A 15,495-nucleotide genomic window follows, 5' to 3' on the forward strand; every position below is an offset into this window, starting at 1 on the left:
ACTTACAGCAAGTACTCACCTTTCCAACTCTGTCTCTGGGATCTCTTCTTCGTGTGTTGTGACTTTGGTCTTGCCTGTTGATGAAGCACCACGTCCTTAATAACACAATCTAGAGTACACTGGCATATAGCAAGTTACTGTTGCATTGTGGACTGAGAAGGGGACAGTATTATCTACCATTACAATACACATAGTAATACGTAAATTAAAAGTCATAGTCCAAATAGTCATAAAGAATGTCCTTTTCAGGAAGGACAACATCCCCAGCACTATGATCTAAAATGAGGTGGCAGAATATTCACAGACATGTGTCATTTCCAAGGGTGGACAGAGGATGGAGCTTTTGGATTGAGCTAATTTGTCTGGCAGCTAACAGTACAGTCATTGTAATAGTGGAGGTTCATGAGAGGAAAACTATAGGATGATCGAATCTTATTTATTAATGTGAAGTCAGTAGTTTTTTTTCATTCATTTATGCAGAAAAAGGTCACAACAAACACTTTTTCAGTAACTCCCTGCCTCACAGTCACATTCGTTTTCTAGTTGTGGGTCTGCAAGAGTTCATTCATTCAATCATTCACCACCAAGATTACAGCTACAAATATTAATCGATTAGTTGTCAACTATTAAATTAATCGTCAACTATTTTGATAATCGATTAATCGGTTTGAGTCGTTTTTTATGAAGTAAAAATTCTGATTCCAGCTTCTTAAATGTGAATATTTTCTTGTTTCTTCACTCCTCAGTGACAGCAAACTGAATGTCTATTGTGGACAAGACAAGACATCTTGGCCTTTGGAAAACACTGATTGACTTTCACCACTTTTCACTATTATATACAGACAGTGCTGTAAGTCTTTGATAGGGAAGCCGGTGCCATGCAGAAAGTCATATTTAGTTTATGCCAATACAACAGACAAAAGAACAACACTTAGCTACGGCATTTTAGAGTTGTCATAGTAGAAGATTGTTTGTCACAAATGTAAGAATCCGGCGCCATTGCTACACTCAAACAGTTCGTGTAAAACATCACCTGCCTATATATAGTTCCGGATGTCGCCTTATTGTAAAAACATCTAGAACAACGCAACAAACTGTCTGAATAAAAACAAAAAAATCCTTATTTGTCTTCCAAACCCTGCGATTATTTCCGTATCACCTCATAGGGTCGAATACGGTATTAAATTAGTTTTAGCTGAAACGGGAAAGTTAACGTTTGTTTCTTCCGTGTCGATTTTGGTGAACCCCGATTAGTTTTTTTTGCAGATACGGTTACCTAGCAACTGCCAACGAGATAGCAACGGTGTTTGGCAAATGTCACTGCTAACGCGGATTTGATTCAACAAAATGCATCTCGCATGCTTTCAGATGAATTTTACGGTATGATGAAAATGTAAAAAAAAAAAATAGCATTTAGCCCAAATTGCCATATGTGGCTGTCGTCTGGATTCTAAGCTGGAGAGCGAGAGTGCTAAATTAGCTTTGCTAACAGTAACGTTGACGTTACCCACCGGTCCATCTGTTTATTCAAAGATGTCTTTTCAAGAGTTACTTCGTCCTGCTGATGAAGAGGAGGCTTTCTACGTGCAGTGCAGAGCCGCATACCTTGCTGTGTTCAGATCTAGTTTGACATGTATCACTTCGAAACAGCAGCTATGTCGTGGTAAGATAACGTTAACTTAGCTAGCTAGCTCGGTAGTCAACTGTTTGCATGCCACGTTTACTTGCTATACGTTTACGTTACGTTTTCCAATTTAATAGAGGTTTCATAGTCGTATTATATCTATATAGCATATGACAGGGCTATTCAATTAATTTGGAATTGGAGTCAGTTCATGAAACTGAGGCAAAATAAGGGGCCGGAGAATATGAGTAAGTATAGTAACAAATAAAGAAATTACAACAACACACTGAAGGAGTCAATATATTATATTTTGTAAATGCAGAACAACATATGCACATTGTGATGCACTAAGACACATAGGCCCAAGGCATTGTTACATTCAAATGGCAATACAGTGTTGAAAAATCACAGACACGCTTTCCCATTTATCTCATTCAGCTCTCCAGCAGGCTGGTAGAAATCCAACCAATGCAACTCTCAATAAATACTGGACCCAGAGAACATCCAAACTGAACTTTGATGACTTCTGTGAGATTCTTAAAAATGAGAAGAGAACTGAGGAAACAGAGCTGATGAGAGCCTTCAAAAAGATGGATGTGAACAGTGATGGCTACATTTCACACAGTGAACTGGAGAAGGCCCTCACCACTGTGAGTAGCCCTTTTGGTTCAATTGTTAATTTTGAGTGAATTAAGCGATGCTGCACAATTAATTAGCCAACTGCTTCCTCAGCAACAGGAGACCCATTACAGTTGTATTACAGATGTAGACTGCCTAAACAAACAGATTAAAATCACTGATCGGCTAATGCTAAAACATAGATGAAATATGTTTTGTTCTAAAGAAAATGTGTTTGATCTTCCAGAAAGGAGAGAAAATGACCACTGAAGAGGTGAATGCTATTTTCTCATTGGCTGACATCAACAAAGATGGAAAACTGGACTATGCAGAAGTAAGTTTAGATAAGTGACTTCTGCTGTATATACCACAATTGTCAGGTTACCTTTTCTTTCCGAGCCTGTTAAAAAAAGTGTATTTTAAATACATTTGTCCCATCTTTGTGTGTCAGGTTTTTAAACATTTCATCTGATTGATCAGCTTGAGATAATCAATACACCAGTGTAGCCTTAGAACAAAGGCTGCAACATGCTGTTGAGTCACTGTCTATCGCTGAACCATGTAACACAATGGTTATGGAGTCCATGGCCCACTAATGAAAGCCCTTGCATTTACAGTGTTATAAACTGGGTTCCCGGGAAAAATTCCATCACCCAGCAGTGATTGGTCTGCAAGAAAGGATAGGCGGAGCTAACACTGTATGTGAAGCGGTGTATGTTTTTTCGTTGTGAGTAAACGGTTACTATGGCCAAACAAACAAAAAAAAGAGCGATGACTTCAGATGATGAGACTTCAAAAAACAAGTGAAAGTGAGATCCAAAAACACACCTGCGATTATCGCTTATAGCCATAGGTGACGCCAAAGAGAATGAAATGGAGATGTTTGAGATAGAAACGTATTTGTTCAAAACAGTTTTCTTTAAAGTTGAATTGAATTCACATAAAATATAGAAGAATAAGTGATGCAAAGTGGCACAGCAAATTTAATAGCGCAAAAGAAAACACCAGTTTAGCCCTCCTATGATTTGCTCCAATGTTATCTTTATTTGTTGTCAGGTTTACCTCCATCCAAGATAAAAGTGTCTCTGACCTTCTCCCTTGCCTCAAAACATCCTCATGTAACATGCTCTCACTGCTGGTTTCCTCTTGCTTTCAGTTCTGCAGATTGCTTGTGTCTACAGCAGAGCAGTGTCAGATGGCTGCTTTGGAGAGGCTCGAGGCTAATGCCAAGCTGAAGAGACAGAACTTTGGCAGTCAGTCATACAGCCCTCCGAAGAGCTCAGTGTCATCGGCATCATCAGCAGCAGCACAAGCGGCAGCGACTCTCTCTCAGCCTCCAGAAACACCTCAGGCAGAATCAGACACCACACTCAAGAAAGGTACAACATGTGACTTCCCAGAATAATCTAACATTCAAGTGACTGCCACTGAATTTTAGCAGTCAAGTAAGAAATGTATGTTTTTGTTTGCAATTTTTATTGAAAGTTCTATACATGAAGAGCAATTTCACAAGAATTTTTTTTTGTTATCCTTTACTCTCTCAGTTTGCCTTTCACTGCTATAGTCAGTGTCTCTATGTACTGTGTATTGAGAAAATATATGGAGCAGACCTTATTTTTGCACGGAATAGCTTATTGGTGTATGACTGCAGAACATAATGGCAATGTGTACGGCACAATCTACAGGTCCAAAGTGGCAGCCAATGGCGACTGCACATCATGGATACTTCAGATTCCAATTTATAGTTGCACAACCCAAACACACTGCTTGCCCCAATACGCCTCACCGATTAGTTTTGATGAATAAATAATAGCTCTGTTATTGATCAATTTTTCACTCCCCCTGTGACAAATCACCTCATTAAGACAGTCCATACATCATAATAGCCACACAATTAGGGCAGCTTGTTTGGAGGGAGAGGACTCTAAAGCGTTGTGATTTGGATAATCACTTCTGCCATTAAGAGATTGATACAAGCTCCATCTACGCTGATGAAAAATGCTGCCTTTCAACAATGGCTTTGGAGTTGGTGCTCTTGCCAAAAATATGTTTTCATAGCTTAAACAAACAAGGATCGCAAGTGGCATCAAGTCCAGCTTCACCCTTCTGCAACCACAGATAATGAACAGACAGATTGTTTTCTTCTGTAAAAGACTGCACCTTCAGCCAGTTGAAAGTGCATGTAAAAAAAATCTACTTTTTGCACTTTAAAACCAGCATTTTGAGGTAAGAGAAGAACAGAGCTTCTGGATGAGCGAGCCAAGGAGAGGCCCACGGTGGGAAGACAGATGGGGTTGATTTAAGTGGTCAGTCCATGTTCATGTTATTGATTCGGAGGATTCTACCACTTCTCACTGGGGAGATGATGAGGGATTAGACGGTGGACGAGGGGAGGGCCCAGTCGACCACCACTGCAAAAACAAATGAGCTCCCACATAGTTGTCAGGATTATCACATTATTGTGCCTCTCCCACGTATCGATTTATACCCACTACATTTTAACAAGGCTCTTACACGTGATGCGACGTGATCGCACATGTTGAATGGGTTATTCTTGGAGCTCAAGCCCGCGGAGCGTAAGCCCACCCACGACCTTTTCCCAAACCCAACCGTCCCGTTCTTCCCACAAGTCACGGAAATGTAAGCCCACCAACGACCTTTTCCTTAACCTAACTGCGTCAAAAGGGACGCCAATAGTCCCGACCAAGCATGTTTAGTTAAAGCGCGTTATATGACGCTAAAGGAGACTTTTAGCGTAAATAACAACGACAAAGGCACCTGACCAAGCGTCCATAATTTCGCATCTCGATTTCCCAGGCTTGGAAGCTATCAGACCCCTCATTAGTGAATGTATATCTTCTGGCTTCAATTAGAGTTCAAGGGAAAGAGTTGTGCAAGATAATGGATTTGAGAGGGTGCTGTTATGCCATGTGTGATTTAAAAGCCCTCCATAATTAATTAAAAGGGAGTTGATCTTGAGATCACACAGAACCCAAAGGCAAAGTAGCCATCGTCACTTGAATTTAGGAACGGGCGTCTGAGAAGACAGATTACAGTGTCAATTATGTTATGCATCTCATCTCTCTTTTAAAAGTGTGTTTACTGTTTGGCGACAGGAGGGCTGTACTTAATCAATTGAACGTTCTGTTCTGTTGCGGCAACTTGATTTATTTCTAATAACTTTGGATGTATTTTTAGCAAAAAGGTTGTTGTGTTTATCCATCTGAGTTTTAATGTCTGATGTGTGTTTCTCAGAGAGCCGATCATCCTCCCGTCCTTCTTCCGCTCGCAGTAGACGGTCGTCCCTGTCCAACTCGATCACAATGACATCCAGCAGCACTAAGGGCAGCAAAATACCAGAGCCTTCAGGCTTACAGGTAACCCCCTCTAGAATCATAATGACTTTAGAGCTGCAACTAATGAATATCTTCATTATCGATTAATCCGTCAATTATTTTTCCCATTAATCGATTAATCATTTAGTCTATGAAATGTCAAAAATATAGCAAAAAATGTTCTGAGAGCCCAAGTTTTTCAATCAGCACTCCACCCTATGTTTTTTTTTATATCTGAGCTCACGTTTTTTCACTCACCCATGAAAGACCAAGTTTGAGAACAACTTTTTCATACTAAACAAAGTAATAACATAAACAGAGTTCTAAAATCATAACTCACTTTTTTAGTCCCAGTTTAGTTCCTGTTTACTAATGTAAATACACATGCTTGATGACAGTAAATTGAATTGAATACAGTAATTTATAGTAAAAACACATCCATTAAATAATTCCTAGTATACGCTTATTAACTTCTAAGCAACATGCTATGTTTTGAATCTGAAAAATGAACTGTTTGAACTGACAAAACCTGGAAATCTTCGTATGTGGGCTTCAGTAAGAGACTGCATGATAGCAAGGACCTTGGAGCCCCACTCTTCTCCCAGTGTCACTGTTACCCAGTGTTTTTGATAGGCGAATTTAGCCCAGGGTGGATAGATATACACTGTATTGATCTCACACTCTTTGTTTTCACTCTTTTTGGTTTAACCTCGGCTGGTTTGCTTTACAGCAAGAAAAATAAATAAATAAATAGAAATAACAGCTCCCTGCTTCATCTCTAAGGCCCAAGCACTAGGTTGAGATTGGAAAGGGCCAGACATCATCGAAGTAAAAGAATGTGTGTCCAGAGACTACCTCCGAGGGAAGTCCTGCTTGCTATATTGGCTGTTATATTGCCACAGGCTGATAATTGGGTGGGTGGAAGGCAGGCTGTGTTTTTGTAGCGGTGTGTGTGTGTGTGTGTGTGTGTGTGTGTGTGTGTGTGTGTGTGTGTGTGTGTGTGTGTGTGTGTGTGTGTGTTTGTGGATGCCTTGTGTGATGCAAGTGTGTCGTCATGATTACAAACATAAAGGATATTACTAATAAAGGATATTATTTATTCTCAGGATTTGTTTTTATGTATGGGTTACAATTCTAAGATAAGGTAAAGGTCATGGTTTAAATGCGTGTGTTTGTGTGTGTGTGATTGTGTTTGTGGCTGGTTTGGTGTCCTGCGACCCTCTGTGTCGCAGTAAATCAAACCCATGGCCGGAGCTGGCGACAGCGCCTGTATTAGTCTGCAGGCTGACCCTCTCTCCATGGGGGCATTAATTCTGATGTCTTTAAGCAGTTGATGGGTGCCTATGGCAATTTCCCTCATTTAATATTGTCTGGACAAACCACTGAAGTGTTATGGTTTGATCTTTTATGCCTCTCACCGCCCAAGATAAATGCTTTGAGAAAATGGCTTTTCTCTAAAAGAGTGACATGCTCCGTCTTTATGGTACGTTCTTTGTTTAACTTGGTGATTTATTTATCCACTAAAAGGATATATAGCCTATTCCAGTGTCGCTCGGCCCTCCGTGTCCTCTTACTGTGTGTCCACACCAACTGTGTTTTCATTTAATGTGTCTCCAATGAGTGGAAGGAAAACTTCTTGATGTTCCTGTTCAATTTCAAATTATTACCTCATTTCAGTTGTGCTGCCAGACGAAAGAACAAAAGGATTTCAAAATGAGAGAAATATTAGGATTCATAAATATTGCCAAAGTAGCCTCTTGGTAGCTTTGAATGACTGCTGGCCCAAGATTGAAAAGGCTGTATTTATCAAAGTTAAATGGACTCCAATTTGCCATATCAGGTCCTAGAGGGAGATTTACCTCAGCCTTAGGCAGAAACACAGTGTGACACTTCTGCCCTCCTCTGGATCAGCAGGTGTATAACCCATGTTTACATGCTGCTGAGCTGACATCAACTGGGTAATAATGAACATGCCCTCTGAAGGTTGGAGTGGTAATTATCACAACGGCAGTTTGTGTTAATCAAGTGAGCAACCTCACTGTTGTGATTGACTGTTTAATTCACTTTTTCTTATGCCAAAATGTACTTGCTGTTACAAGATCAATCCCCCTTTTAATAGAAACTGCAAATTAGTTTTGGTTTCTGTTGAATGAATAAATGCATTTTGTTGTCAAGCAGCAAAACAGTTTGTTGGGATTGTGTCAGGATCTAATCAAAGACCACACATAACAAATTATATTAGGCTACACACGCTAACATGATATACTGTACAGTATGTACAATACTTCAAAGGGCTTAAAATAGCAAACAGCTGGGTCTTGGTCTGATAAAGATTAGAAAGCATTCTTTTCCTTCTTTAGTTGCCCCACTATATCAGTTTGTATGATTGTGGTGGGACTGTCGTTAAGCAAAAATGTTATCCATTTTCCTCTAGGAGTGGCATCACAGTTATATGAAGGGCTGTTTCTTCTTGGAGGATGATGGGAGTATCGGCTCTCTACAGTACCAGCTCCACGTCCCCCAGACAACTAACGTCTACCTAACCATTCAACCACTCAGCTTCAGCCATGGACCCGGTACTGGCACTGTTTTATATTACACATAAACAAGAACCATAAAAATGGTTAAAAGGTGATTACCCCGTTGGCCGTTGGGTTATATTTTTGCTTGTTCCCCTGATAAGGGAGGTCCGAAATTAGTGTCAGGAACCGGACAGCACCTCAGGAGCTGGTAGGAATTCTGGATTTGGTCCCTCAGGGTTCATTACTTGGAAGTCCCATTTTTCCCATATTTTAATTTTTCCTGGACTGCTTCCTGCACAATTGCTTCACCGCTGTTTTTTTGGTCGCATGCAGGGTGGTTGCACAGTTTTAATGATGCTTTTTGTGACATTGTAACATGAATAAAGTATCGCCTCAGTAATTTTCAGATTATGAATTATAAACAAAATGACCACATTTTGAAAACACCATTTTTTTACATTTTGTGGCAGCAGGTCAGATTTTGTAGGAAATGTGCTCGATAGTGTGCCAGCTCAGTGCGCTATAATTGGGGACAAACAACCAGAAGAGGGTGCTATTCAGTTCATAGAATTAGAGCATGCAATAGCAGATAGTGGATAGACATAGGTGGTGGAGATGTGTACAGCCAATCCGAAGCCTGTATATGTTAAACTTATTTTCTAGGTTTGTATATGGTAATTTTGCATTGAATATGTGTTTTTTTTTTGTTTTGTTATATTGTATTCTATACAAAAGCCTGGCATCTTGTGTTATCGTGTTATTTTTCAGACAAGCCTTCTTCATGGATGACAGTGGACACAGCTCTTTTTGTCATGTCAGCTGGTGAAATCGGAGAGGAATCAACTTTAGTGTGTTTCACTGAGTCGAAAGACAAAGAAGTATGTTTGTGTGTGTTGAGAGATGTACATGTACTAGAACATTTGCTCATATTCACATTTCAATTTGAATCATTCTCATATATGCTTAATTTATCAGTTTGTGTGTTGATATAAAACAATTTTACATCAAATATTACCCCTGAATGAAATATTTGTAGGTCTACTGGCATTCTGCCAGGCCAAAGGTAGAAGCCATTTCTGATACTATGGAGCTGAAACTTGATTGTGCTACATTCCAGGATACACTCAGTGTTTTTAACTTAACTTTGCTACTCGTTTGTTCCCACAGAAGTATGTTTGGAAAGGAGAATTGCATGCTGGGACTTACTACCTGCTTCCCTTTACCAGTGGCTGCAAACTAAAGAAAAGGAGCAAAAAGAGCCTTTCTAATAAACCGTTAGAGCTCATCTACAGGACTGACACTGGAGAACTAGACCTCACCAGGGAGCTCAGGTGTGTGTGAGTGAGTGTGTGCTAATGCGTGTTTGTGTGCTATAGATAGAAAAGAAACCGCATAGCGAAGTTTTATCAAATGTCACCAGCTTTGGCTAATGTCCAACAATTGAGATTGTTTATTCATGTATAAAGTAGTTATGTCATCAGGTTTTCAGTATGGTAAAAGACAGTTTAGTCTGTGATTTAAAGCACCCCAAGTCTGGACTGGTTTGCTAGCTCCGTTGCCACCACAGCAGTTGAATGGATGGATACATGAGTGGAAAGATGGGCCGGTGAATGAATATAGGCAGTCTGGGTTTAAGTCCTTTATGACATGTCTCTGTGTGGCTTCTTTTGCGCCACAGGGAGGTGCTGTCTGACATCTTTGAGGTGATAGACCTGGATGGGAATGGTTTGCTCAGTCTAGAGGAGTACAATTTATTTGAGCTAAGGACCAGTGGAGAGAAATGTGACAAGGATGCCTGGGCTGTCTGCAAAGGTAATCATTTTCATTATTGCACTGATACACAGGATGTCCAGTAAAAAAATATTGTAAGGGGGAGGGGTCCATTATGGCTCTCATTATTGTTGTTGGGCTTGCAGAGAACTTTGATATGAGAAAGAACCAGCTGACACAGCAGGGTTTCATGGAGCTGAACTTGATGGAGGCCACAGAGAAAGATGGAGACCCTGCAGACCTGTGGGTCACCCTGGAAGCCATGGGCTACAACCGAATGCTGGAGCTGGTAGAGGCAAGTTTACACATCTGCTCTCGCTTAAAACAATCACATCAATCAACAATCAAGTTTTGATACAGCATGTCGTAGTCCTAACATGCCGTAATTTAGGGCTTAGATTTGACACTTCTATAAGAAAATACATTTCAGCCTTCAATAAGCCGGTAACATAACACTACATAACATAACATAACTACCTACTGAATTGACTCTGAATTCCTGTTTCTCTCTCTGTTTGATTTCCATGATCAAAGCCAGTACAAATGCTTAAAATCCAGAAAAAAAACACTGCTTCTAATGCACACACACATACAGAGAAAAACACTCCCAGGCTTTCAAAAATCTCACTAGAATCATACCAACTAAATGAATTCCCTCCTCTACCTCCCACTCTGTCAGGCTTGTCCATTCCAGATAGATGTGCACTGTGAAGGCACTCAGCCATCCATCCAGCCACTCAGTATGGACTCAGGGCCCAAGCTTCTGATCCAGGCCCTCCAGAAGTCCATCACAGCCAGGACGGGGGCCAAAGCACTGAGGGGACAAGACAACGTCTTCATCTACACCTACCGAGGAGAACACAGGATCTCCTCCCTCATAGCCAACAAGGTAGACAACAAACTTTGTGTGTATCTGATTGTGCAGGTAGAGTTTACTTCTGAAGTTTAGATGTGACACAAGGACATTCAGTGTCATATATGTGAAGTTGCCTACACAGTTTTAGCAGAATTGCAAAGAGGCAAGTGAATGTTCCTGTTTCAGTGTGATTGTCTAATTGCCATACATTGTAATGGCCACCAGGGGGATTATAGTCCAACTATGAATGAGTGTGAATAAGTTATTTTATAAATTCATGAGGTGCTATTCATCAAAAAAGTGGAAAAAAGGCGTTTGTCACTCTGTCCAGTGTATAGTTGCAGAGACCATTCACCCTGTTTGTAATTGATATGCAGCCTTCGTATTGATTCTCATAGCAACAGGAGCTACTCAGAAAGAATGACCTGGTGATACAGCGGAACTACTGAACAGGGGGAATGGTTACATTTGTATGCAGTTTACCTAGTCTTCATGAGAGTGTCGATTTGTCATTTGTTTTGTTTTATATTTACTCATTGCCTTACACTTCAACTACATTGTTGCTAGCAACTTTGAGGGTACATGAGTCAAACTGTCTTGTGAACACATTCAGTACCCTCATAATCTACAGTTGTGTCCAGACCATAGACTGTATATAACCAGGTCCAGACATAGCAACAGTACATGGTACATGGAGATGTATTTTTTCTTAGATAAGCATAAGGTTACCTGTTCATTTTTAGTTTTATATTGATAAAGCACATACAGTACACTACTTTTTTTTATCAGTAAAAATAAAAATATGGTGTTCTTTAAGATTATTTAGTCGTGATTATGTAGTTTTGTTTAGCTGCCAACATCTGCAAATTCTGTGATTTTAAGTGAAGAAAGCTGATCAGGGGAGTGACCAATGCCCTTTGTGTTGCAGGCCAACCAGAAAGTGACTGTCCATGTAAACAATGAGCAGAGCAGGAACTGCTGCAGCAGCAGAGGCATGAGTGTGTTTGCTGTTGAGGTGCCAGCCAGGACTAAGATGGTACAAAGTCTTAATTATTATAACAAGAAAAAAAAGCATGACTTTGAAAATGTTCCATTATACGACATACAAATGTGCAATTCAATTGTTCATTCTGAATAAGAAAACACTTTTATTATAATTGATATGATGGGACAATGTAAAGAAATAACTATATGATGTACTGGAAACTTATACAAAGATCCTGTCTTCTAGGTGTGCCAACACATCCTGCCCATCAATGAGAGACAAGATTGGACCTACAACTCTGTGGAGACCATACTACCCTGCTAGTAAAGCTGTACTCCCATCACTCACCTATGCTAATGATACAGATAAGCCATGGTCAGAAATAATTCATAAACCAGTGGTTTTAAATAGGATACAAAACAAATAGAAGCTGTTCTATATCCACTGGCAATGTGAAAACTGTGTGACTGGTCAGACCAAATGTGTTATTTTACTGTAACTAAGAAGGTCCAAAAGGAACACTGCATAATCATTTGAACTTTTAGAAGCCCCATGTTCAAGGCTTACCTGTGAGTTTTATAAAGCCTCATATGTCAGACATCAGGAGCTGAGACCTCCTGCCTGCTTGTGCAAGAACTTTGTTTCAGAAGCTCTGTGACTTGATGCATCAGAGGTGTTAACTATTCATGGCAGCGAGAGACGGTCACTGTAGTGACAAAGTACAGCTGATAATGGTTGTTACTGTTTTGTATGTGTGACATGTTTCCAAAAATTTCAAAATTCGTTTTACAATAATTAACGTTTTAAATGTATAAAGTGCATAGATCAAGGATTATATTGCCAACATGTCACTTTTATTTTTAATTCATCCTTTAAATGATGGCTAGTGTCATGGAGAATTGACAGTAGATTTAATAATTTACAAAAAAAGAATCTCGAAAGAAGTCTACCCGTGTGCCTGTTACTTTATGTAATGTCAATATATATTTTGTCGTAGCAATTTAATTTATATACCATATTCATATTCATTAAATACAACTTTGGTTCTCCAACAACATACAATCAAAAATAAATCAGATTTATTTATTTTTTTGCTGCTTTTCATGTCATGGTATACAGTCATGTAATTGTAGAGGCCAAAACAAACTTTTTCATTTTCTTGTGTTTTTATATATTTTACTCTGAAAAACATTGAATCACTTTCCTCGTGTAGATGTAAATATTATTATTATTATTATTATTATTATTATAAATACATAAATATTCCTATTACAGATTTTCCTTAACCGATATCTCTTTGGTTTACACTTATTATTATTATGCCCCACATCAACATCTTGTTTCAACAGGAAATGCATAAAAATAAAGGCAGATGCTCTACAAATGCTGTTTCACTGTGACTTTAAAGGTCCCATATTGTAATGTGTGAGATTTTCTATTCAGAATTGCCTCCCTCCCTCCCCGTCACCACAGTAGATTTGTATCAATTAGATCAAGGGAAACCTGGATTTCTTTCAGCTCTCCTCAAAACACAGCAACATCGTATCTAGTTGGTATAATTTTCTACAATGATGGCTGAGAATAAATGTTTCCTCAGACATTTATGTGACCTATAACAGTTGTTTCAATAGTATTTTATGCAGGTGATTTGAGGAAGAGCCAATAGCTGGATCTAACATGTAGTTACTGCACATTGAAATATGTAAATGCTGTAAAAAAAAAAAAAATAATGGTTATGTAACCTGGATGTCTTAATCACCAAATCAATGCTTACTGAATATTCTTTCAGTCTATTTCAGCCTGAATGTTACCATGCAGCTATTGGTCACCACTCTCCATACTCTTAATACAGTATGGGGCTCTGGGGATTTTAGTTTGGCAATGAAATGCATTCCTTTGCATTGCGCTCAGGTCTAAACTTTATTTGCCCTTGGCCTTTCCAATTGAGAGCAGTCCTGACCTCCTATTTATATCTCCCAAGCCATTATTTGCCCTTTGACTTTCTCTGCTGAAACAGTAGAGCCAGCTAACTAAATGTCACATGGCATGTGAGATGTATTTAATCTTAAACCCGTCTGCTCTTCCTTTCCCAACACAGAGGTTTAGTAACACTTGACTGCTCAGGGCAGTCATGGTTCAGGGGTTGTGAGCCAATTTGTCATTCTGTATTAAAAATCATTAAGTAGTGGGTTTTAAGAAAATAAAACTTTCTTTTCCGTGCTATAATTTTGTTTTAGAACTTTTAAGTCACTATAATTTCAGTAACATGATTTCTTCAAAGATTAAAATAATTGTGTAATAAAACAGATTTGCTAACAAATCAACAATGGCCAAAAAATGGCAACAGGTATAGATATTGATAGAATTGAGCTTGCGTTTACTCTGCTTCTGGTATGTGCTTTGCATGTGTTCTGCTCTTAAGGCTATTGAGAGATACAAATACATGCATATACATACTACAGCTACATCCTAGTTGAAGAGCAACCACCACACACACATACACACACCCCACTGTCGTGATGGCAGGTCTGACGTTTAACTTTGTCCTGCTTATGATCATCAAACACACTCTGATGCAATTGGCAAACAACAGTGGCCTAAAGTGCACTACAGTATTTCACAATATTCTCCCTGTGAAATTCAGTCTTTCACTCAAATAGAGCGTGGTATTGCAATATCTTTCTCTCTCTGGGAATTTGCAAGGGTAGCTTTGTGATATTTAAAGAAATGTATATGTACTTATTAGAGAATTAATTATTGTATTTACTTTCCATTCAGATTTTCTAGCTGGAGTAAAGTTTTAGACAACAAGCCATGCAGCCATTGAACATTCTGTGCATTGGCCTTTACCTTAAGGGTCCACAAGTCTGCTCAAGCATGAATAAATGTGAAGCCTCATGTATCCTTCATTAGGAAACTGACACTTTTCGATTTGGAAGTAAAGACTGCAATGTCAGGTACCACAGGGGATTGTAAAGATTACTGGATGCTTATGGATCATGGATGGATAGCTTGAAGTTGGGTGGTCAATTTAAAGTAAGTTATTTTGCACCATCAGGGTCAGAGCTACCATTAAGAACATGTTCATGTCTTCTGTATTTTTGTTTTTTTGTTTGTTTTTTGTGAATGAAGAGTTTTGAAACTTGGGAGGACTCTCCATTTGCATCTGCAGTTTAAAACATACACTTCATGGTGGGCATTTTACAATCTGATTCGAGTTTGAATTTTAGCCCTTTTGACCTTAGTATTTCGAAAATCCTTGCTACAGGCCTGTGCACCATTGGTTACCATACTGCATTAAAATAAATGATTTATTTTAAATACATAAATAACTACCGGAAACTACAATTATCTTCTGTCACACATTCATCAGAATCAGAATCATTTTTAATGGCCAAGTAAGTGTGAACACAATGAAGTGGACTCGGCTTAGTTGCTCTTAAAGTATATATACACAGAAATAGACATTCGGCTTCAAACAAGGACAACAAAGCTGGTAACAAGGTAAACATAAACATTTGGCTACTATGTACAGATATAATTTTGTGTATACAAAGTGTGTCTAAAAATGATATAGGATATACTACACATATCCATACAGATATACACAAACGGCTCTATGAGGGTTGTAAACAGTAAATAGGGCAATGCAAAAGTGCAAACGGTGCTGGAATGAATACAGAATTAATTATATAACATGTTGCTTATGTCTCAGGTATATACAGTATGACAGTATACAGTAGAGACTACGCTGTTGAGTGTGAGGAAAACCTCCATGGTCTCTA

The 15,495-nt window shown here is 39.0% G+C and overlaps 1 protein-coding gene across 1 annotated transcript; it reads left to right on the forward strand.

The window, feature by feature from the left end:
* Positions 1 to 1,429: 1,429 nt before the first annotated feature.
* On the forward strand, positions 1,430 to 13,483 carry efcab7 (EF-hand calcium binding domain 7). Its single transcript, XM_078258526.1, has 13 exons — positions 1,430 to 1,663; positions 2,063 to 2,274; positions 2,490 to 2,576; positions 3,399 to 3,621; positions 5,498 to 5,619; positions 8,012 to 8,153; positions 8,868 to 8,977; positions 9,267 to 9,430; positions 9,778 to 9,911; positions 10,016 to 10,164; positions 10,549 to 10,758; positions 11,654 to 11,761; positions 11,957 to 13,483. Exons 1-13 carry the CDS (start codon positions 1,534 to 1,536, stop codon positions 12,032 to 12,034), a joined length of 1,869 nt encoding a protein of 622 aa, XP_078114652.1. The 5' UTR covers positions 1,430 to 1,533; the 3' UTR covers positions 12,035 to 13,483.
* Positions 13,484 to 15,495: the final 2,012 nt, after the last annotated feature.

This window comes from Sander vitreus, chromosome 9, assembly GCF_031162955.1.
Source record: "Sander vitreus isolate 19-12246 chromosome 9, sanVit1, whole genome shotgun sequence".
Classification (NCBI taxonomy): Eukaryota; Metazoa; Chordata; class Actinopteri; order Perciformes; family Percidae; genus Sander; species Sander vitreus.